This window comes from Vulpes vulpes, chromosome 9, assembly GCF_048418805.1.
Source record: "Vulpes vulpes isolate BD-2025 chromosome 9, VulVul3, whole genome shotgun sequence".
NCBI lineage: Eukaryota > Metazoa > Chordata > Mammalia > Carnivora > Canidae > Vulpes > Vulpes vulpes.
Genome location: NC_132788.1, coordinates 4696994 through 4718090, shown reverse-complemented (window position 1 = coordinate 4718090; position 21097 = coordinate 4696994). Strand labels below are relative to the sequence as shown.

The 21097-nt window shown below is 53.7% G+C and overlaps 1 protein-coding gene across 29 annotated transcripts in view; it reads left to right on the top strand.

Annotated features, from left to right (window-relative positions):
- Positions 1-15582, top strand: part of AGAP1 (ArfGAP with GTPase domain, ankyrin repeat and PH domain 1) — a 524640-nt gene extending 509058 nt beyond the window's left edge. For 19 of the 29 annotated variants that reach the window (XM_072719114.1, XM_072719112.1, XM_072719108.1 and 16 more), the window contains 2 exons: positions 11339-11594; positions 12608-15582. In XM_072719114.1, coding sequence (XP_072575215.1) covers positions 11339-11594; positions 12608-12811 — 460 coding nt within the window. In that variant the 3' untranslated portion in view covers positions 12812-15582. The remainder of the gene's footprint in view (positions 1-11338; positions 11595-12607) is intronic. The other 10 variants (XM_026006202.2, XM_072719115.1, XM_072719120.1 and 7 more) reach the window with 1 other exon arrangement.
- The last annotated feature ends 5515 nt before the right edge of the window (positions 15583-21097 follow it).

The following is a 21097-nucleotide window of genomic DNA, read 5'->3' as shown; positions in this document are numbered from 1 at the left end:
ACCTAGTGAGGATGTAGGCCCCTAGTTGGGCCTAATATTTTCAACATTTAAGATCATTTGAGAAAGAAGAAACAGCCATTACCCATTTGTTGGGTTTTTCTCAATGAGGGATATCTAGGTTTTAGTACAGTTAAGTATATTTTACCAAGCGTGTGGGTCAAGCTGGTGGCTGATCTGGTTAGTATCTTTCAGTACGTTCCTGTGTTCTCCTATTTTGAAAAAAAATGAACATGCAAATTCATTTTCAATGCCTTTTCCATTTGCTTACCCTCTGGAGTGCATTTCCTCTTGTAAAATCTGTTCCATTCTTGTTATCATTGTTTTGTTTGGCTGTTGAGAAACCACATGACTATTCCCATCTCCACACACCCAAATTAAAAGGAAAAGAAGATTGAGAAGACTCTCTATTGTTCAAAATCATTTGTCTTATATGCTTTTATAAAACATACCATTACTGAAAAGTACAAGTTTTAGAGCCACCTGGCAGTTTTTACTAGAAAGCTGCTCAGAGCTCTGCGTTGCTTTGCGAGCGTGCCTCCAGCCTGTAACCTGCAGGCTTCCCGCTCTCTCTGCGTGTTTAACGACCACTTAGGGGACAGGTCTTTGAGAAGCCACTGGGTCATGCTTGGCCTTCTGCAATTACTCTGTCTTGTCCCTTGATTTTGTGTTTAAGAAGAGCCCCAGAGGTTCCACTCCCTGGCATTTAAAGGGCACCGGGGCACATAGAGCAGAGGCTTCAATCCATTTTACAGTATTCCGAGTGGAGGGAAAGGACCATTTCTCTTCCCTTATCTGTTTATGATGCGATATGTTCCAAAGCGGATCCCATCAGCCACTGTTATGGTGAACTTAATTCGCTGTGATGGGGGTCCTACCACCAGGGCTGCCGCGAGGGCTGCCGAGGCGCGTCCCGTTTCATGCCACATTACGCGGGATCTAGGACCGCCTCACCTGACTAGCTCAGGCTCCCTCTCGCTTGGCACAGATTTATCGGAATTTATGCTCTCACACAGTTCACATTTTTTCCTAATGTTGAAGTACAGAAACATCCAGTGTGTGCGTGGCTACTGTAGCTTCGCCATGATTACAATATGAAAACACTCGCTCAGTTTGCAAATTAATTCGCAAACTTAATTTGTCAAACTAGCTTTGCACAGAATGATAAAGGTGTCTACTAGAATCCCAACAAGCTAACATGTCTGGGAGTGGAACACGACATGGGAGCACAGGGTCGGTAAGAGTTTGTGGGTCAAGGCGGTTTTTCCTTTAACTTCCTACATTTTGCTGTGTTGTTTTACAATAGATTAGAAAATGGGGAGAAATCTGAAAATAAAAACATGTGGCTGCTTCTGAAATAGTCTGGGCATTCCGCCTTTCTCTCCTGGTATCCAGAGTTTCCAGAAAGATTTTCTTAACAGTCATACTTGCTCTGAGCTGCCCTCAGCGCCCCCCTCTTCACCCCCTGTGCCTGGGCTCCCTTCTTCCAGGCCAGGCCCTGCCTCTCCTTCCCCCCACACCCACCCTGTATAACCGGTCACCTCCCCAGTGGGTAGTTAGAGGTTGGCAAGAGATGGGCTCTGGGGCCCATGCTGTGATTCCAGGGACCAGAGAGTCAGCATGAGCAGATTCTCTGATTCTGGGATTAAGTTCCCATGAGTGGAGCCTGAGAATGCAGTTCAGGTCACTCTTGGAGGGCCGCAGGCTGGACCAGTGACCCCACCTTCATTGGCCACGGTGCTGGTGGCAGGAGTATGGCATCTGTAGATCCTGCAGGACTGGACCAGGAGAGGCCCCACCAATGCTTCTGCCTACAACAGTGAGCATGGGCTAGGCCCCAGATGGATGGTTGGAAGCTCCAAGTGAGTGGCTGCCTGGGGGCCATGTGTTCTATAGGCAGTTGTGTCCCCATGGGAAGCTAGACTGAGGCCTTCCTTCGAGTGGACTCTGCAAGAGGAGGAAGGCCCAGCTGGACATCAGCCGAGCAGTGCAGGGCTCCCCCAGCCCAGTAAGGCAGCACCCGCCTTTGTTCCATCAATGACAACTTACCTCTCAAGCAGATGTCCCCTTAAACTTCAGAGTCACTAGGCCTTCAAATCCCCCAGCCTCTCCAGAGGGGCAGTAGAGGCCCAGGAGAAGGGCTCCCAGGCCAGCCATGGCCCTCCCAGAGATGCCCAGGTCTCTTCTTTGTGACCACCTGGCACATCGTAGACAACAAACAGTTTGTGAGGATGGAGCTGGATCTCATCCATAATTAGCCGAATGTCTCCCCATTTCCAGGCCAACTCAAGCTTATGCCCCAGCGTAACTTCTCCTTTATGCCTATTCTGAGATTGCCAAGGAGAATCTCTGCAGCTTGTCCCAAAACTTGAGAGGGGTGATATTGTACCTCCTCTGTGGCTTATAGCTTGGCCACATTCCGAGCAGACAGGTGTTGGGAGGCGCCCTGTGCCTATGACAGCAGAGCCACAGGGGCCCCAGGTCTAGGCCTGAATTCCAGACGCAGGTGTGAGTGTGAGACCCAGCTCTGCTCATGGCGCTAGCACTCCCACCCACAGCCTTCTGGGTGGAAGCTGACCTGAGCCAGCCTGCACCGGGCGTGCAGTGCCCCTGAGCACATGATCCTACCTCCCGGGCTGCCCTCGACAGCACCTGCGCCCAGAGCCACCCGCCCCCAACACCTGCAGCTGGGCGCATTTAACTATGACTCACAGAAGTAATAAGCCTAATACAGTTGACTTTATTTAATTAATAATGATTCTGTTCTGTTCCTCCGAGCTCATAAAACACCCTGCAGGTTGGCAAAAAACACTCATAATATTGATCAGAAGTCAGGCGGGATATTTATTTTGTCTTTGCCCCATGAGCATAAATCCTTGCCCGTTGCCTCCTGCTCTCTGCATACGGGATTTACAGTGGCCAGTTTCTTAAAAGCTTTCGGTAATTAAGGAATAAATATCCATCGGTCTTTGTTGGCCGTCCTCCCTTAGCAACGCGGCTGGGGGAGAAGGCATGCATGCCAGGGGCAGCCAAGTGCTCAGTGCTCGGCCCAAGGCGGCCTGAGGTCTTCCCCTGCAGAGAGAGGAAGCCCCCTGTTTAACTAACATATTGCACCAGCCCCCCTCCACGCCTCCCTCCTCCGTTCCTGCTTTGCTTGAGGCAGAAAGACGCTTTGGAAATTCCTTGCTGCTAGCTAGCCCTGTCTTTCCTCTCCTGTCTCTGTCCCCGTCCCCATGTAAGCCGAGCGTGTCTCCTCACCACCACCACCAAGGACAGTCCTTCGCTCGCATATACTTTGCTCCAGAATCTCTTTTAAAATGAGTGTTGACAAATCCTCACCCAGCCTATGAAGAGGGAAGAGAGATGTTTCCGAAAAGAACAATGTGACAAGTGACAGGCTCCCCCCAAAAAATCCTCGGTGTTTTAACGTTTTGGGGGGAGGGGTTCCCATAAAAAACAAATACATTCGACTTGACACAGAGGAGGCTTTCAGGAAAGGCCATTGCTGGTCCATGTCGTACAGAGGCATCCAGAAAGCCTCTTTCGTGCGGAGTGGAAGACTACGGCCAGATCCTCCAGGGAGCGCCGGTCGTGACACGACACCCCCAAGGATCACGGGTCCGTGAGGACCCAGCGTGGCGTCTGGTCACCGCTCCCGTGTCTGTGCCCCGCATGACTTGTCTCCTGGACTGCCGCAGAGCAGTGCCGAGAGCCAGTCAGAAGCTTTGTGGTTATTTGCTAAAAACTGCCTTTTCTGGGAATCCAACCCATTAACCTGGTTCCCCCTTGGCAGCCTGCTGAGCCGTCCCTGCCAGACTTAAAATGCAGCCGATGGCAGTTCCGTGCGACTGCATCCTCGCAGCTCTGTGATGCGTGGGGAGTGGGGACGGGCGCACCGCATCAAGATGCCACTTCTCTGAGGACAGTGGCCTGTGGCTAGCCTGGCTCTTCCTTCTCTCTCTGGGTCCCCCCACGGACCTCCCTGACAGTGACCGAGATTCCCTCTCTGGGATGCAGCTGCTGGGGAGCACTGGCACTCAGGCCCCTCACCCCGTAGTGCTCCCACCATGGGTCCTGGTATCCGGCATGTTCTTTTGCACTCACTTTTCTTGCTTATGTGTTCTCCTTTCTCTTCTTCTTTATTTTTAATGATTTTGGTGAGGGAAGAAATGGCAGTGTTTAGAAGGGCGCTGTCCTGTGCAAGCAGCAGTGGGAATGTTCTAGATCACGTGCACTGTCCGAGACAACAATCACCAGCTCCGTGTGGCTGCTGCACACCTGGAGTGTGTGAGGGCTGTCTAGGGAACCAAGTGGACTTGTTATTTAATCTTGATGAAACTTAGATGCCAGCAGGTGGCCTAGGCCGCCCGGTGGGGTGGTGCAGCTCTGCCCCTAACAGCTCTGTCCTTTACAGGACTCATACCTAACCCTTCCCCACAGAGAAGGATCCGGTGTTGAGGTAGCAAAAGAGAGCCTATGGGCAGAGCAGTACCACACACCCGCCCAAAAGCCCTCTGTGCAAGTGCTAACCTGGGGTCAGGTCTCTGATTTGGGAGGCAGTGGAGCCCGGAGGAGGAGCCCAGCCAGTGAGGCCCGGGGTCGGCCTCTTGGCCCTTGCAGGTGGGGGACCCAGAACAACTGTCCTCCCCCCACTGTGGCTCACCTTAGGTACGAAACGGGAGCTATGACATTCGTGGTTGCATTCCTAGTCTGCATGACAGAGTCAAGCCATTTCTTTTTTTAAGATTTTATTCATGTATTAGAGACCACACAGGAGCGGGAAGAGGGGTAGAGGGAGGAGGCTGCCCTCTGAGCAGGGAGCCCGATGTAGGGCTCCATCCCAGGACCCTGTGATCCTGACCTGAGCAAGCAGAAGGCAGACACTTAACCCACCAAGTGCCTAGGCCACCCCAAGTCAAGCCATTTTAATAGTGACTCTTGCCTTGCATATCAACATGTGCACACAGGCTGGTCACCGAAAACCCATGCTTGGCTCACGTGGAGTTGTAAACAGTGGTGGAGAAAGGATGAGAGGCTCAAGGCTTGTGCAGCAAATGTGGAGGGCGGTGGTCTGGCGAATTCATGCAGGAGGCTGTCCTGTGGCCGTGTATCTGCTCACGGGGGGAGAGAGAGGTGCCAGCCCAGTCCTGGGCAGCTCGAGGTGCTGGGGATGCCCAGCCCTTCCCAGGACACCCGTCCAGTTCTGAGGACAGATGACCCTCTTGATCAATGTCTTTGCCGTAGTAATCATCAGCACCATCCACATCTTGCCCTGGCAGCCTTCTTGGCTTCCAGACACCTCTGTCCAATCTCCTTTGGCTAGTCAGCGACCCTCCTGCCTCCCCAGGAGTTGAAGCACTGCAGTGGTGCTGCCTGCGCTGGGCACAGTGGCCCTGACTCCGTGACTGGACCCCGTAACCTAAGGCAGGACCCAGTGCAGCCCACACACACCAAGCAGTCCCAGGCACTGGAATGAAGCTCTACTTCCCCCAACCCCAGCCATGCACATCTTCTTTTGCAAGCATAAGTGCTCATTTCTGTCCTTGGCCCGCCCCCTTCTTGATCATCCTTTGACTCTAACCTTGATCCTGTCATCCGCTGAGTTCGCTGCCCCTGCCATCTCTGTGTATCACCTGGCTTATATTAATAGGCCCCAGGAGTTATTGGTGCCACTCCGGCCAGGATGGCACGAACCTCGGCACTCACTCAGTCTGGAAGGCCCCGCTGCCCACTCTAGCGTGTCTCCATACAGGCCAACGTGGCCCAGCCAACGCCCCAGCCACAGCAGGTCCCCAAGGCCCATCTTAAAGGCCAGGGCTGGTCTGGGAGCCTCCCTGTGGCCCACCAGCTGGTAGTGTCCTCCTCCCACAGCCCGTCCTGCCTAGCCAACTCCGGGCTCCCTGGCTCTTCACGGTCCAGCTGCTCTGCTTCGAAATAGGAAGAGCTGTCCTTTGGAGACTGTGTGCCCTTTCACCTCTTCTGCAACTTGGGACAAAACTGTCCCTATCTTCTTCTTTCCCTGAAGCTTTTCAGAAAAAGGCCTTTCTGTTTTGTCATGATTTCTCAAAATACGGCCACGACTCTACCATATCAAGTGCATTTTGCTTAGCATCTGGTACATAGCTCCTTTGTGAAAATATGTAACATGCCCGGGGTCCCTTTAAGAGCCTGGTGTGACTGGGAATTCTCAATAAAGCCTGTTTCCGTCATCATCATCTTCACCCTCAGCATCGCCACAGCAAGTGCTCCCAGGACTTGGAGGCTGCACCTCATCAGCTGTGCCAGGTGGTCCTTGATGGTGCCGGGGGTTGTTTCTGTCCGGCAAGCCCTAAAATATGCAGGCTGCAGGTGGGATGCGTCCCAGGGATCATCTTTGAGGGGCACGCAGAGCCTTGGCCATGTCAAGGTCAAGTGTGGCAAAGACTTGTCTGTCGGACAGCAGGACCAGAGCACATCCTGGCCTGGGAGACCCTGATAGACTCTGTGGATGCACGGCTCCTGGGACTGGGGCTCCACGTGTCCTCTGATCCCCAAATCCTGTGCTCAGTACCTGGTCCGGCCCACGGCTTGGGCACCAAGCAGTTCCTGGCCCTGGGGCAGGAGAAGGTGGAGGGCCACCTAATAAAGGGGGGGTTTCATTTCAGGCAGGAAGAGAAGAAAATGTTTACTATGGCACCTTCGATTGTATCTTTTCTCTTTATTTTGGGGGACTGGGTCAGTGTCTTTCTCCTGATTAGTTGCCCGTTCTCTCATTTTCTCTCGCTCCCGTGCGGTTGATTTATTTAAAGGTGTGTCAGCACGGGGCTCAAATGAGGAGCTGGGCCTCCTTCTTTCTGCTGACGGCCGGCCGTGCCAATAAGTCATTTTTTAGCTCATTAGCTAACGGAGGCTGTGAGCAGCGGGCCTCCAGGGGATTGGAATGAGGTGAAGTGATCTACTGCTGGCTACGCTGCTCTTGAACTGGCCTTCCTTGGGGAAAATGAAAGGCTCAGCCAAGACAAGCGGGGGATCCCAGAAGTAAGATTGGAACATGAGAGTAACAATTAGCGCATTTGTGCTTTGGCATCTGGATTCTTAGGGCAAATGGTTTTAGACCGAATATTCTCATAGAAACGGTCATTACCAGTGTCTATCTTTCACATGTTAACTGTTGGCACAGAAGCCAGATGGCAATGATGGAGACTGTGGTTGTCCAGGACATTAGTCCGACTAGGCTACTCGAACAATACCACAGATCAGATGGCTGTGATAACAGAAATGTATTTTCTTACAGTTCTAGAGGCCACAAGGTCAAGGTCAAGGTGCTGGGGTCAGTTTCTGGTGAGAGCTCTTCCTGGCTTATAGACGGTGGCCTCACATGGAGAGAGATCCTTGTGTCTCTTCCTCCTCTTGTAAGGACACCAGTCCCACTGGAGTAGGGCCCCACTTCTGTGATCCCACTTAACCTTAACTACAGACACACCAGGGTTAGGGCTTCAGCATATACGTTTTGGGGAACACAGTTCAGTCCCTAGCCCCCAGGAAGACTTCAGGCATCTCAAGGCCATGGATGGGGGCTAACCACACTTGGCCCTAGACACCCTGACAGCCATGAGGTCCTTCAGACTGGCTGAGCACCCCTCGCCCAGCGTCCCGAGCCCCTCTGGCCTGTGGTAGGCTGTGGAGGGTGGTCACAGGACACCACTAGGTTTGTCAGGACCCTGGGCTGAGGGCCCCCACCTCACCCTGCCGAACACAACGACAGCCCAGATTTAGAAACCTAAAGCATCCGGCAGGCATTTGACCCTCACAGGCCCCCAAGTCCCCTTTGTCACACACATCAGCCCTACAGGTGAGTTCACAGGTGCCAGATAGCGATTGTGTATCCGTAAAGATGCTGATTCCATCACAGCAGCACCAACAGCTGCCTCTTGCAGGGCAACTCCTGTGGCTGGCACACCCTCCAAACATGTGGCCTCAGCTCTAAAACCACCCTGCCCACAGTAGACATCACTGTGCCCACTTTACAGATGAGGAAGCCAGAGCCCAAGGGGTCACCGAAGGTGCAGAAGTCTACACCAAGAGAGGGAACAGAGCAGGCCTGTAGATGCCGTGTCTCCATTGCCAAGAACCAGGGCCTTGTAGCTCTGTGGCGATTCTCTTCTCCCACCATGGCTACTGTGGAAAGGCCACAGGGTGAAGGTTACCCCCTCATTTGTCATGTTGCATGGTGACCACAGGACTTGGGTTCTAGATAACAGCAAGTGCTTGAGCATGGATAGGGCTCTCTGAATCAGCAAAACCCCCATGCCCTCCTGAGCTCTCCAGTCCTACCAACTGGATTTCAGTTGCTAAAAAGTATTCCTAGTGCATGCATGAGACCCAGGAGCCAGCATGGAAAGCATCTGGTTTTAAACAGAGAAGTTTTGGTGAAGAGCTCTGGTTTCACATGAGAAAGGCCACGCATTAAAACAGCTCTGGGGGTGGTGGGTGCAGGTGGACATGATGCTGGAAGAGGCAGTCCTCACCTAGAAGGCCACTTGGAGGCTTTGTGCCCTCATAGTGTGCCTTTCGGGGAACCGCCCCCAGTATCAAGCCCGCTTTCTGTATTTGCACTGGTGGAGGTTCTGAAGGCCTGTTGGTTAATAGTCACCTTGCTCCAGCTCTGCAGGGGTCACAGGTGGACCGGCTGGGAAGAGTTCAAGCCTCAGGCCTTCCCTTGCCGGAATGCTCTCCGAGAACCTGTTCCTAATTTCATATACATCACATCAGAGCCTTTCTCCCGAAGAAGCTCCCAAAATAGTATTCATCCCCATAAAATCGGGATCCACCTTTGTTATGTATTATAAACGGCACCGAATTTGAAAACCAAGGAACAGTTTAAACAGGACAAATCACTGAGAAGCATGTTGAGTTCGTGAATCCAGGGGAGCTTGTGTGGGGTGACCAGGCTCCAGGCCAGAAAGATACACACTTCCCCCAGGAGAACATGCCAGCCGCCAGGGAGGACTCAGAGGCTGTGGGCTGTCCTCAGTCCTTGGCTGGGGTATCAGAATATTAAAAAGAGAATTGGATAATTACATTGAGGGCAATAGTTACATGTTCGGTTCTGTTTTATCCCTGGGTGATTTGGCAATGTGCATTAAAACCCACCAGAGCAGAATAAAACAGCTCTGATTTTAATGCTTGCCCCAAAAACGAGAGTTAGCAAATTGGAACTTGAAAATCTGGATGCATCCTTCACCACTGTCCCTTTTCATTTCGTTCACGTCTTGCTCCTGCTCTTTGGTGATTTATGAAATGCATCAACGTATGTTAAATACATTTTAAATAAGGTTTCTTTAATACCATGAGAAACATGATTTGTTTGGAGTGTTTTGCCTTTGTCCTGCCCAATGCTTTTGTGCTTGTATTTTGGCCCAAGTAGGGAGAGGGTGCCTGCTGCCTGCGCCACAGAGTCCCGGGGCGCGGGGTACAGGGTGCACAGTGCGGGTGCAGGTTCTCAGCTGCAGCCCAGTGTTTGTCCTGGAAATCTCCGCATGAAAAGGGTCGGGGGTCACTCTGGGGTCACTCGCATGTACCAGGAAGTGAAGCAAAACTAATCCAGATTTACTCCTGGAAGTATTTGTTTGCCTAAGTATTTAAAAACAGATTAGGGCTAACCCGACACTAGATCACTAGGAACAATGTAAACACGGGTAAAAGGTGTAAACAAGGCCTTTTTTCTGTACCTCGGAAGAAAAAATGTCATGGTTAATGAGTTTTCTTTCTAGAGTATCACGGAGGCCCTAAGTGATTCTCTGTGTAGTTTGTAGCTATGTACCCTGACTCTTCCCCGGGAGGAAACGCTGGATTTTAGGAGGGGGCAGTTGCGAAGCTGTGTTATTATTTGTCTCAGTAATGACAGTCACTCCTCTTTAGGGCTGTCCTTTCATCTCTCTTGGTCCTCATCAAAACCCATCAGTCCAGCTAAGGGCGTCCCACCTGCCTGCACCCCAGGGCACTCGCGCCCCCTCCAGACTTGCCCCCCAGACTCATACCCCCAGACTTGCCCCCCATAGACTCGCACCCCCAGACTCACACCCATAGACTCACCCCCCAGATTCGACCCCTAAACAATTCTGCCAGGCTCACCCTCCTGGGAGGCCTCCCCAGGCTCGGCCCCCACCCCCACTCAGCCTTCAGACCCCCCCCACCTCAAGAACTGCTTGTGAAACCTCCCTTCCTGCTCCTGCGGCTCCTGTTGGCCCCTGGCGGTGCTGCAGAGCTGTGAGGATGGCGGGGCTGCTTTAAGTGCCCCTCACAGGCCATTTGGAGAAACTGAAACCCACCAACACACCTTGCAGCTGGTTTCTTCCTTTCTCTCTTTACCTCCTCTTCCCATTGCCCCCCTCTGCCGCCCCCCCCCCATATGCCCAGCACTCCTTCTAGAGGTCACAGGCAGCATCCTGTGCAGCTTGGACCCTGACACCCCCCCAGGTCAGGGGGCACACTCCCAGCAGGCCACGCTGCAGGGGGAGGGGCAGCCGCTGCAGCAGAATGGGGCCTTCCCCTCCTGCGCCCTTAGTTCAGCTCTGGCCTCGGGCCGCCTGGGCCGCCTGCCTTGTCTCGGGGCTGGGCCCTGGAGCACCTTGGCCTTCCCCAGGTATCCAAAGAGTAGCTGAGTTAGTCTGCTTGTCTCTTCCAGACCTTCCCCCCGTTGGGGTGTTTGGTTTCATACGTGGGCCTGGAGCGAGATGGTCCTTAACTGAAGTATTGGGAGCCCCCAGGGGGCTCACACACTCCCTTCTAGGGTGAGGAGTTACAAGCTGAGAGTTCAGGGTCACACCCATATGGGGGAGCCCACTGGCCATCCTGCCCCTAACCTCCAGTGGTGTCCTGCAGTCCCAGCTAGACGCTGTCATTGCTCCCCACAGAACAGACCCCCGGGCTGTGGCATCCGCCCTGCATCGTTCCAGATCTCGGGCAGGCAGGAGGGTCTTCTTGGCCACAGCTTCTGCGCGAAAACAGAAAAAAACCCTGTGAACTCATGGCCAGGGCTTCTGTGCACACCTTCAGACATCAGAACCCCCCACCTGGCTTGTTAAATCACCCCCAGAGGCCCCGATTCAGGAGGTCTGGGGCAGCGCCTGGGAATCTGCGTTTCTATCAAATTTCCAGGTGGTTACTGATGCTGCTGGTCAGGGACCCCACTTTGGGAAAAATCAACCTGTCCCTTAGGGGGCTTCCTTGTGCTCCCTGAAGATACCCATCTCCTGCTATTGCCCTTCCTCCCGGATGCCCCTGAACCACACAGGTTCTAGGTAGAGGCCTTGGTTGCCCTTCCTGATTGTGACTGCGCCCGTGTGGTTGGGTCTTACAGGGAAGAGAAGGAGCGGTGGATCCGGGCCAAGTATGAGCAGAAACTATTCCTGGCGCCGCTGCCCTGCACGGAGCTGTCCCTTGGCCAGCACCTGCTGCGGGCCACCGCCGACGAGGACCTGCGGGCTGTCATCCTGCTGTTGGCGCACGGCTCCCGGGAGGAGGTGAATGAGACGTGCGGAGAGGGCGACGGCCGCACAGCGCTGCACCTGGCTTGCCGGAAGGGGAACGTGGTCCTGGCGCAGCTCCTGATCTGGGTAGGTCACCAGGTGCCGCACATGGAGCAGAGCTGCCACGGGCATGTTGTCTGCTCTGCGGGCATCCTTCTGGTGGAAGGGTACAGGTCTGAAGATGGAAGGCCTCAGGGCTGGGGCACTGAGGGTTCCGGGACCGAGGCCCCTGGCTCCCCAGCTCCCCAACGTGAGGATGCCCCTTGTGCTTGAGGACTGAGTAAAGGGAGGAAGGTAGTGAGCGGGACACGCTCCGCTAGCAAGGAGCCAAGGTGTCTGCAGAGTTCGTGCTTCTCCTGACCCCTCTGGGTCAAGCCAGGCAGAGGTGTCCCTCTTGTTCCTCCCATCATCTCTGTTTTGGAGGGTGGCGGAGAGCAGGGACACAGCTAGTTTATGTATGTGGTTTTTCTTTTACCAGACATAAAAATACTGGGCCCAGAGTGTGATGTTTGATACAGTAGGATTTTGTCAAAGGGCTTCTTCTGGCCTGTTCTCGGTAATTTTTTCTAGGAGTATGATTTCTTACATTTCTATGGAAGCATTAGTCATGATGCCCGAATGGAGACAGGAAAGGGAGAGTGTGAAGGAGCAGGGCTGCTTCAGAGAAGTCCATGCCCGACTGTGGCAGCCACCGCGAGTCCCCATCCAGGGGTCCAGGGGCAGCAGAGAACTCCCTGGGGGGGCAGGGGGTGGACAGAGGGAAACCCTGGCCAGTTATAGGACCTGGATAGCGCGGGGGTAGCCACTGTCCCTGTGCTCTTGTGTGTTACGTATGTAATTTCCTACACTGGAAAAGAATCGCTTCTGAGATCAAAATGCAGTTGTTTTCTGTTTTTACAATTGGAACATCAAAACAGAGTTAGCAACACTAGAATTATCCTTGGTCTCCTGCAGAAAGGAGGGCCTTTTAGTTGTTAAGCACGGTCTTTCAGAGAACACGCCGTGGGGCCGCCCACCTCCCCAGCCAGTTCACATCTGTAGCCTGTCCCCGGGAGGGCGCACTCCCACCGGTGACCTCACGGCCCTCTGTTCCTCCGCAGTACGGGGTGGACGTCATGGCCCGTGACGCCCACGGGAACACGGCGCTGGCCTACGCCCGGCAGGCCTCCAGCCAGGAGTGCATCGACGTCCTGCTGCAGTATGGCTGCCCCGACGAGCGCTTCGTGCTCATGGCCACCCCCAACCTGTCCCGGAAGAACAATAACCGGAACAACAGCAGCGGGAGGGTGCCCACCATCATCTGAGGACCACGCACCCACCTGCCCGCCGCACCCGGGCACCCACAGCCTCATGCCCCCTCTTGGAAGTCACGACACGTGAGTCCCATCACATCCCCACTCTCCTCCTGGTGGCTGCCCGCCCACCCGCCCTCACTCCACGCGCAAATCACAAAACCTGACCGTCCTCCCTGGGGCAGAAGAGGAGGCCAGGAGGCTGCCGAACGGATTCCTTTTCATGAACTCCCCTAACAACAAGCAGGACCCACCGACGGGCCTTGGTTTGTTGATGATAGCACACGGCGAGGGACCCTCCCTTCCCCCCCTCCCCCCGCGTCGGGCGGCCTGTAGACACAGAGCCCTGTAGACACAGAGCACGGCACAAGGGACGGGGACGCGAGGGGGGGAGGGTGGGCAAGGAGCAAGAGGAAGGGTAACTCTCCTTAACTGGCAGTTAAGCACATCAGTACATTTCACCTCTACCAAACGGAACACTTGGATTTCATCTCCTCTCCGAGGAGCTTGACGGCATAAATCAGAAGCAAGCAGAGTTTGTCAGGTTTGAAGCCCCTATGATGGTATGTGTCAAATCAGTTGTGGCTAATCTGTCCGGGGAGAATACTGGCTTCATTACACTTGTATAGTTGAGTTCTTCCAGCATTACCGCTGTTTAATAGAACATGATTAGTCATCACCGAGAAGAAAGCATATTAGCCGAGGAGGTAGTTACGCAGCACGCTCTGATGATTGCCACGATGTGATTGCAATACTTCTTAGAAGCATCGTATTATCCCAGACATGTTCTTTCGAGCCCTTGGAGCCCTCCTTTCTAAATTCACTGTCATAATTTAGTATCTGTTTAATTTTTCAGTCCAAAGAGGGGAAACCAGTTGCTGAGTATTATTTGACTGGAGTCTCCTTGGGTGCAAAAACAAAATGGAAAAAATAAATAAGAGTTAAGTCACAAATTCAAAAGGAAATCACAAATTCAAGCTAATAATAACATTTTGAGGCCATGTAGTGAACTAAGTCAATGCATAAAATGTTTTTTTTTTCCACCTCCCCCCCTCCCCCACCACACCCCCAAATATGAGAGAGCTTTCACTCCCTTTTGCTAAGGTGGCTGTCTCGGCCAGTCCCGAGCCACACCGGAGTGTCACACAGGCTTCTGTGTCATGTCTTTAGATAAGATTGTGAAAATCTATTTGAATAAAAGAAGTTCATAAATATGCATTGATTTTTGTACAGACAAATGGCACCTCTGTTAATTTATAAATTGAACTGGATGTGAACAAATAGCATGCAACTAGTTGAAATAAGAGGGTTACAGATCATTGTACCTGGGAAACACTCCCAGCAGCAAACACTTCCATTAATGTGATCGACAGCTTTTAAAAAGGAACATATCAGAAGAAGACGGTGGTACAATTTGCTTATTAAAATCGAGAAAGGAAAAAAAAAAGACACTTAGATGCCTATGAGAGAGTGGGGGAAGGAGGCATGTGATTTCTCATTATTTAGATCTGATACCACTTCTGCAGGCCCAGAGGAAGGGGCCCTGCGGAGAAGCCGGGGATGATTTTCTGAATACCAGACCCGGGTGCTTTTGCGGAGGCGGGTCCTGACCAGCCACCCACGGTTCTATGGCACTGGCTGGCCCCTGACTTGGTGGCCAGGCCCTCCGCCTCTCCTTCATTAGGTCACCTGGCCTGCCGTCGTCCCTGTGACATCAGGCTGCCTGAGACCCCAGCCACCTTCAGCGTGGTGGGCAAACGCAGTAAACCAGGTCATGACACCTTGGGTTAAAAACAAGAAGGGGTGGCTGTGCCTAGAGCCCATTAGCAGGTGTGACCTGGGAGAGGTCATCCCACTGGGAAGGCGACTCTGGACCGCTGTCAGCACAGGAGCAGGGCCACGTCCTCCCGGCAGCCTCCAGGCAAGTTCCTTGCTCTCATATATTAAACCTTCTATTTTCTAAGAGTTTTTCTCTTCTTTCACTTTTTAAAAAAAAAAAAAATTTAAGTAGGTGGGGAAAAAAATAAATCTTTACACTGAATTTATATGTGGGTCAGTGTTTCATGGACATTTGTAACCTTGATTCAGCTGCGTGGAACCCAGCAGGCTCCAGGAATAGCAGGTACAGAAGCCACGAGGCTGAGAGCCTTGACACCAGGTCCCTAATCCTCCCCTCCGGCCCCGATTTTTAATTCTGTGTTTCATCACTGTGTAGTTATTTTAAATGTGAATAGAAAAAAAAATGTCATTGCCTATTTTTGAAGAACACGTTACTGTGCTAACCCAGCTATCCACACTCGCCTCCGCACAGCCTTTAGCCTAGACTTTACGTAGTGAACGCAGATATAGTATAAATGAAATTCTTAAATTATTTCATTGTAGTTAATTCCCGCTCTAGGAATGCTCTATCATATAGCAAAGCCTCGTTTTGAAAAGAAACGGAAAATTCCTTGTAAGGCTTCTGAGATGTATATGAGTGTGTACATATTATTATATGTGTTTATAATATAATATTTTCCCAAACGACTTTTTTTCACGTAGCCTTTCACAACCTGAATGCTAGATTGGTCTGGTTTGGTTTTGTTTTTCTCTCTCTCTCCGGCATGGGGACTTTATGGATTCCTTCTCAGAAAACTTGACCCTTCCTCTGCTATTTTTAGCAACGTTGATCTGCTCCAGGAGGCAGCCAGCTTTCCTGAGCCTGAGTTTGGGCAACAGGAGAGAGGCGGTGGTGGGTTTCAAGGGTCTTTCTCCAAATAAAGGTGACCGGTGGCTAATCTGTATTTCGGCGTCACACCAGAAGGCCTTTCTTCGCTGGTACAGTGCTCACACTTCCATCCTAAAGCCTTGCTCTCACACCAAGGCGGGGAAGATAAAGCCAAGGGCTGGCATTAGAAACAACCAGTTTGGGAAGGGGGTCGTGTTGTTGTCACTGTTTATTCCCACGGAAGGTTCCGTGAAGTGACGGTGATGAGAAGACGCCACTGCACAGTCCACATAGCCTTTTCTATTCAGAATTAAAGTTCCCTTAACCTGAAGCCACCTGCTGCGGAAGGCACGGGTGCATGTGGTCACCAGGGAATGTAGCATCACGATCTGGCGGGGTTCCTTCTGTGGCCCCAGAAACCCTGCAGGGGAAGGAGCCTTGATTCCGTCTCCTGTCGTCTCAGGAGATGAGCAGCCTGAAGGTGCACAAGTGACATTTTCATGAGTCTTTGGCCCCATGAGCAGGTGCAGTTCCATGTGTCCCAGTAAAAGCACGCTGCATGTAATTACCCCAGAAAGCAGGGGAAGGCAGTGGGGGTGCTTGTCGATCACAGGGCTGCCGAGCGCCCTTGTGGGATTTCTCTTGACCAGAATCCTACAAGCCCATTCTCTTCCCCTGAGCCCAGGCAGTGGGTGGCCCTCCCAGCACCTGTGCCGGCCGTGCCTTTCCACCTGTCCTCTGGAGTTTTGTCTAGCCTGCTGAGGTCTGCTTGGACCCAGCCTCTGCTGTCCGGCCTACAGACCAGTCTGCCCAGTTTTGTAACATCTGTACACTTCCTGTACATCTGCAAAGGAGCGGTCACAAGCTTCATTAGGGGAGAGCAGACCTGGCTTCCCTGGGCTCTGTTGCCCCTCCCGTGTAGCCTTGGCCAGGTACCCAGCTCTGGGCCTCTTCTTCAGCAGTGACACTGGGGTGGCCTCGCAGGATCTGATGACCAGTTGGTTTCCAACCAATGTGATAAATGCCAGGGACTGTATGCTCAGGAAATGGGAGTGTCCATTAGGAACAGGAATGCTGATAGCCCCAAAGCCAGGGCACGTGCCTGGAAGGCTGCCCCTCGATGCTGGCAGCGCATCCTCCAGCCAGTGCCCTAGGGAGTCAGCGACAGCATGTTTGCCAGCCCCCCGAGCCTCCAGGCCTCTCCTCTGCCAAGCCAGTCTGTGCCCTTCCCCACCCCCATGCACTGGGAGCAGTGTCAGAGGAGGGGGTGAGGCTCTCTGTGAGCCCCTACTCCCAAAGAGCCCCTCCCCCGAGGGAAGAGCCCGTCCTGACCTTTATCCTCCATTCCTGTTGTCAGAGTTCGATTTCCCAGAAGCAAAGAAAACGTTGAGTCTTACCCTCGTGCATTCGCTAAGGTCACCTTAGGCCCAACATTGACCGCATCTCTGCTACACCCTGTGGTAGACAGGCCTCCGTCCCTTCAGAAGCCGCCAGGAGGCTGCTGGGACACTCCCCACACTGGGTTCTCCGAGCTGGCTGGAGAGCACCATGCCGACGGGGCTCGGGCTCTACGGCCTCCCTCCCCGTCAAGGCCGGCGTTCAGCTTCCCTTGGGCCCGCGCTTGGTGAACACATCTTCCCCTCCAGGGTGGCCGTTGGGTCCTGCCCAGCCCCCAGCCCGCCCTGCGCTCAAGGATGATGTGGGTCCCTGAGGCTCCAGCTCTGCCAACCCTTCCTTGCATTTAGAATGCTCTGGAAATAACTCCACATTCCCACCTAGGGAGGGTAGAGGCTCCAAGAGTAAGCATGCTCAGACCTCCAAAACTTCTCAAAAGGCAAAGATAATTGGAAAGCAAATCCATTACCCCTCCACCGGCTGCTTTGCCCTCCCCCATCTGCTCTATTTCCATCCCTCACGCGCCCCCCAAGGTCGGTGTGACTTTCTAGAACTCCCCTGGATTGTATTTATGTCCTTCAACAAACAAATTGAAAACCAGTCAGGAAGGAATTCAAATAGCAATGTGCTGAAGATACACATCTTTCTTTCCCAGGGAATATAATTTATTTCTAACTCCCTCCTCGAACGTGGGTTTCACACATTGTGAAGTCCTGTCTTCAAGTGATTTTCACCCTCATCCTTCACCAAAAGCTACATAAGGGCCTTTGGCATCCAGGCTCGGATTTTTCACTTTGGACCATTATCGACGTGTTGCTTTCTTGAATTCCCAAGTGGCTTTCCTCTGGAAGGCCTGTGGTCAGTGAGTCTTCGGCGTGGGCCCCACCACCCCGGCCAGGGCCCCCGGGGTGTGGCGCTCACAGTGGGCAGGGGGCTGGCAGTGGGGTCGCCCCCACTCTGCTCCGTGCCCTGCACCCTGACGGCTCCTTCGCGGTTCAAGCATCTAAATCAGGTGGCCTTTCAGTCAACACGTTGAATTGCTTCCAATTACGCAGAAGAGAGAAGGGGGTGTGGGTTGGTCCCTGGAGTAGACGGGAGTGGTGTCAGGTGTTTCTCTCCACTGCTGCCAGGAAGGCACCCCTGGGACCCAGAATGGCCAGGACCCTGGAGAGGAGAGAACAGCAGGGCGGCTCTGGGGGTCCACACCCCCCACACTGGGCCCCTCCCCCTTCCCCTCCAGGAAGAAAGGACACAGAACAGGTTAGAATTTGTATTTCAAAAACACGCATGTTCTTCCCCTTAGAGGAGAAAGGCTGTCCTTACATAGATTTTTTTTTTAACAATATTAATGGATTCCCTATTGGATGTTGGATGCCTACTGCTTTTTACCTAGATTTGGCACTTCTTTCCAGTTCCAGTTGTTCCGTGTGGGCCAGAGGGGAAATTAGAGGACATTCCACCGGCACAGGATGCTATAAGACCAGAAAGTCTGGTTTTTAGCCTGTGATTTTTAAAACGCCCAAGTTCCAGAAGTAGTTGAGTTTCACCAGCGTGGGAAACACGCTCCCGAAGCAAGGATTCAGGACGGCAGATTTGAAAACCCCTCCTTTCCGCACTTCACTTGGGGGTGGGGGGTGGGGGGGCGGGTGCTGATTTCGCTGTCAAACGACGGCATTAGGTTCTGGGGCTTGCACCTGGTTGGTAAAAATGCTCTTGTCCGAGGGCCCCCATCCCATGCAAAGGGCCTGCGGTGCCAGGAGGCGGGCAGGGGGAGGCAGGTATGCCCAGCGGCGCCCCGCCCTGAGCTGCCCCTGCCAAGCGGACAGACAAGCCCGGGGGGTTAGCGAGTGTCACCCTGCGCCCAGCACTGCGGGGTACGTGCAGGGCAAGACACCGTCGGGGGGGGGTGGGGTGCGAGAGGTCAGCCCAGGGCTTGTGTTCTACTCTGGCCTGGTGTGTGGCTTCTGTAGAGAACGCCCGAGGCCCGGGGGGTGCCATATGATAGAGACTCGCCTGCCAAAGTGAGGGCTGCCTAGGGTTCACGGTCAGCAGAAACTCCGTGTCCTTCACCTTGAGACGCAGGTGAAAGAAAAGAACCACATAAGACGTAAGAGCTTCGAGGAATCTTCCAAGCGGAACGCTCAGGTGTCGGGAGCAGCTGCCCCTAAATCAGAGTGTGCCCTGATCCCCCGGACCAGATCATGGCCACGGTGCCCGGGAAGTCAGCATCTGGGCCGGCCCAAACTCCAGTAACGAGGCGGGTCACCAACCCCCAGGAGGTCACATAGTCGTGCCTGATGCCCCGTGTAAGGTGGTGCGTGTCCGGGCTTGAGGAAGGACGTCCTGGGGCTGTCCGCCCCTGGCTGGGCACCCGGAGGTAGTGACAGGCCTTTTGCCAGAGGCCGGGGGGGTGGGGCGCCCAGCTGGTGACCACTGCTCCCAGCCCTGCGGCCACCATCCCTCCACAGAGGACAGAGGGGCCCGAGGGCGCCGGAGCTGGAGCCAGGGCGGGAGCTCGCCTGCTGACCCTGCGGGAGCCCGGGGCACCCTCCCGGCCTCGCCCCCGGGTGCACAGCAGGGGGGCACGGGGCTGCTCAGGCGCCCAGGCAGCAGGATGCGTAAAAGGGCTTTGCGGCGTCACGCGGCTCCAGGTTGGAAATCCTGCCTTCCTTAAACCTCAGAAGCATCCCCGTTTCCCTCCTCCCAGCTGGGCTTCTGTGCTGAGCACGTGCGCCTCTTGAGGCTGCCACCCCTGCCCTGCTCTGAGCACCCACGTGCTGGGGACGGTGCCCTGCGCCCTTGACCGAGGCCGCTCCACAGGGCCCGGAGGGTGCGGCCTCCCCAGGCCCAGGCCTGGCCATCAGGTGTCGGGAGTGCTTCCTGCCCCACGCGGCCCCGACTCCTGCCCGTGACCCCGAATGGGGGGGGGTGCTCCTGTGGCAGCTGGTGTGCTTCCCAGCGGGAGCCCGAGCGGGTCCAAGGTGACGAGGGAGGCATTTCTGGGAGGGAACAGGGGACACCGAGTCTCTGCACCCCCCCGCAGCACATTTTTCTGTTTCTGTAAATAGTGATGTATAGAAGATGGAAGAGCGGCCTGGGGTTTATCTAGAGGTGGGTTTTGGTTTCTTTGGGGTTTTGGTTTTTTTTTTTTTTTCTTTTTCTTTTCCTTCGGTTGTTTTTATATTACCTCATTCAGCAAGTTTGTTTCACAATGACTCGATGATGCTTTATTTATATTGTTTGTACTGTAATTAAAACCATTGACAGACATTTCACTTTGCTTGTTATTTCATATGATTTTGTTTTGATTAAATATGCCAGTTTGTATTTTCCTGCATTGGGATTTTTTTGTGTCCGCTGTACAGTATTCTAAGGGGGGAGAAAAAGAGAAAAAGAGAAATGTGTAAAGTAATGGGGAGAGGTGGCTATAGTGTAGAGACCTCTTTCTAATAAAGAAATGAAAATATGTCTACACTGCTTCTGCGGAGGTTTTTTGGGGTTTGGGGGTGCGGGGGGTGTCGGTCATCTGTCCTGGCGGATGGGATTTGTGTGCTCCGGGGAGGAGAGAGAGGAGAGGGACGTGCTAGGCCGGGCAGCCTCTCACGTGAGGAAATTGGCACATACGTGCTGTGGTCGTGGCGTGAGGGGACGATAAGGAGCATCTCTTCCAACTTGTGCATCTTCAAGCAACTCTGAGGGGCCATGGCTTCGCCAGCCGGGTGGGCCCGGAAGATGCTTGTGAAGTATCTTTGCGCTGGACCACGCTACCCCGGGTGTGTGATAAGGACTCGGCAGGTGGCTAGGAAAGAAAGCCCTTCCAGAATGCTCTCACCAGTACTCCCGTCACTAACAGTATCCCACTCTCCTCACACAAGATACATCATATCTCTACCTTCAAACTCCGAGCATTAAAACACCCAACTGCCACCACCCAGGCATCACCACAGTCAGCAATTTTGGGGAACACCTTCCAGATGCTTCTCTCTGCACACAGCCAGCGGCCCACCCCCTCACCCACTCTTGCAGGGCAATACATATAAAGCCACATGGTCCCAGGACATGTCCGTAGTTACGTCTCCTGCGGAGATTTCCCGATGGCCCGTGTGTGCCGGCGCAGCCCGTCACACCACAGCACATCCCACCCAGCCGCGCGAGCTCACACGGCCGCCGGCAACGCGGTCACACCATAGCCAGCA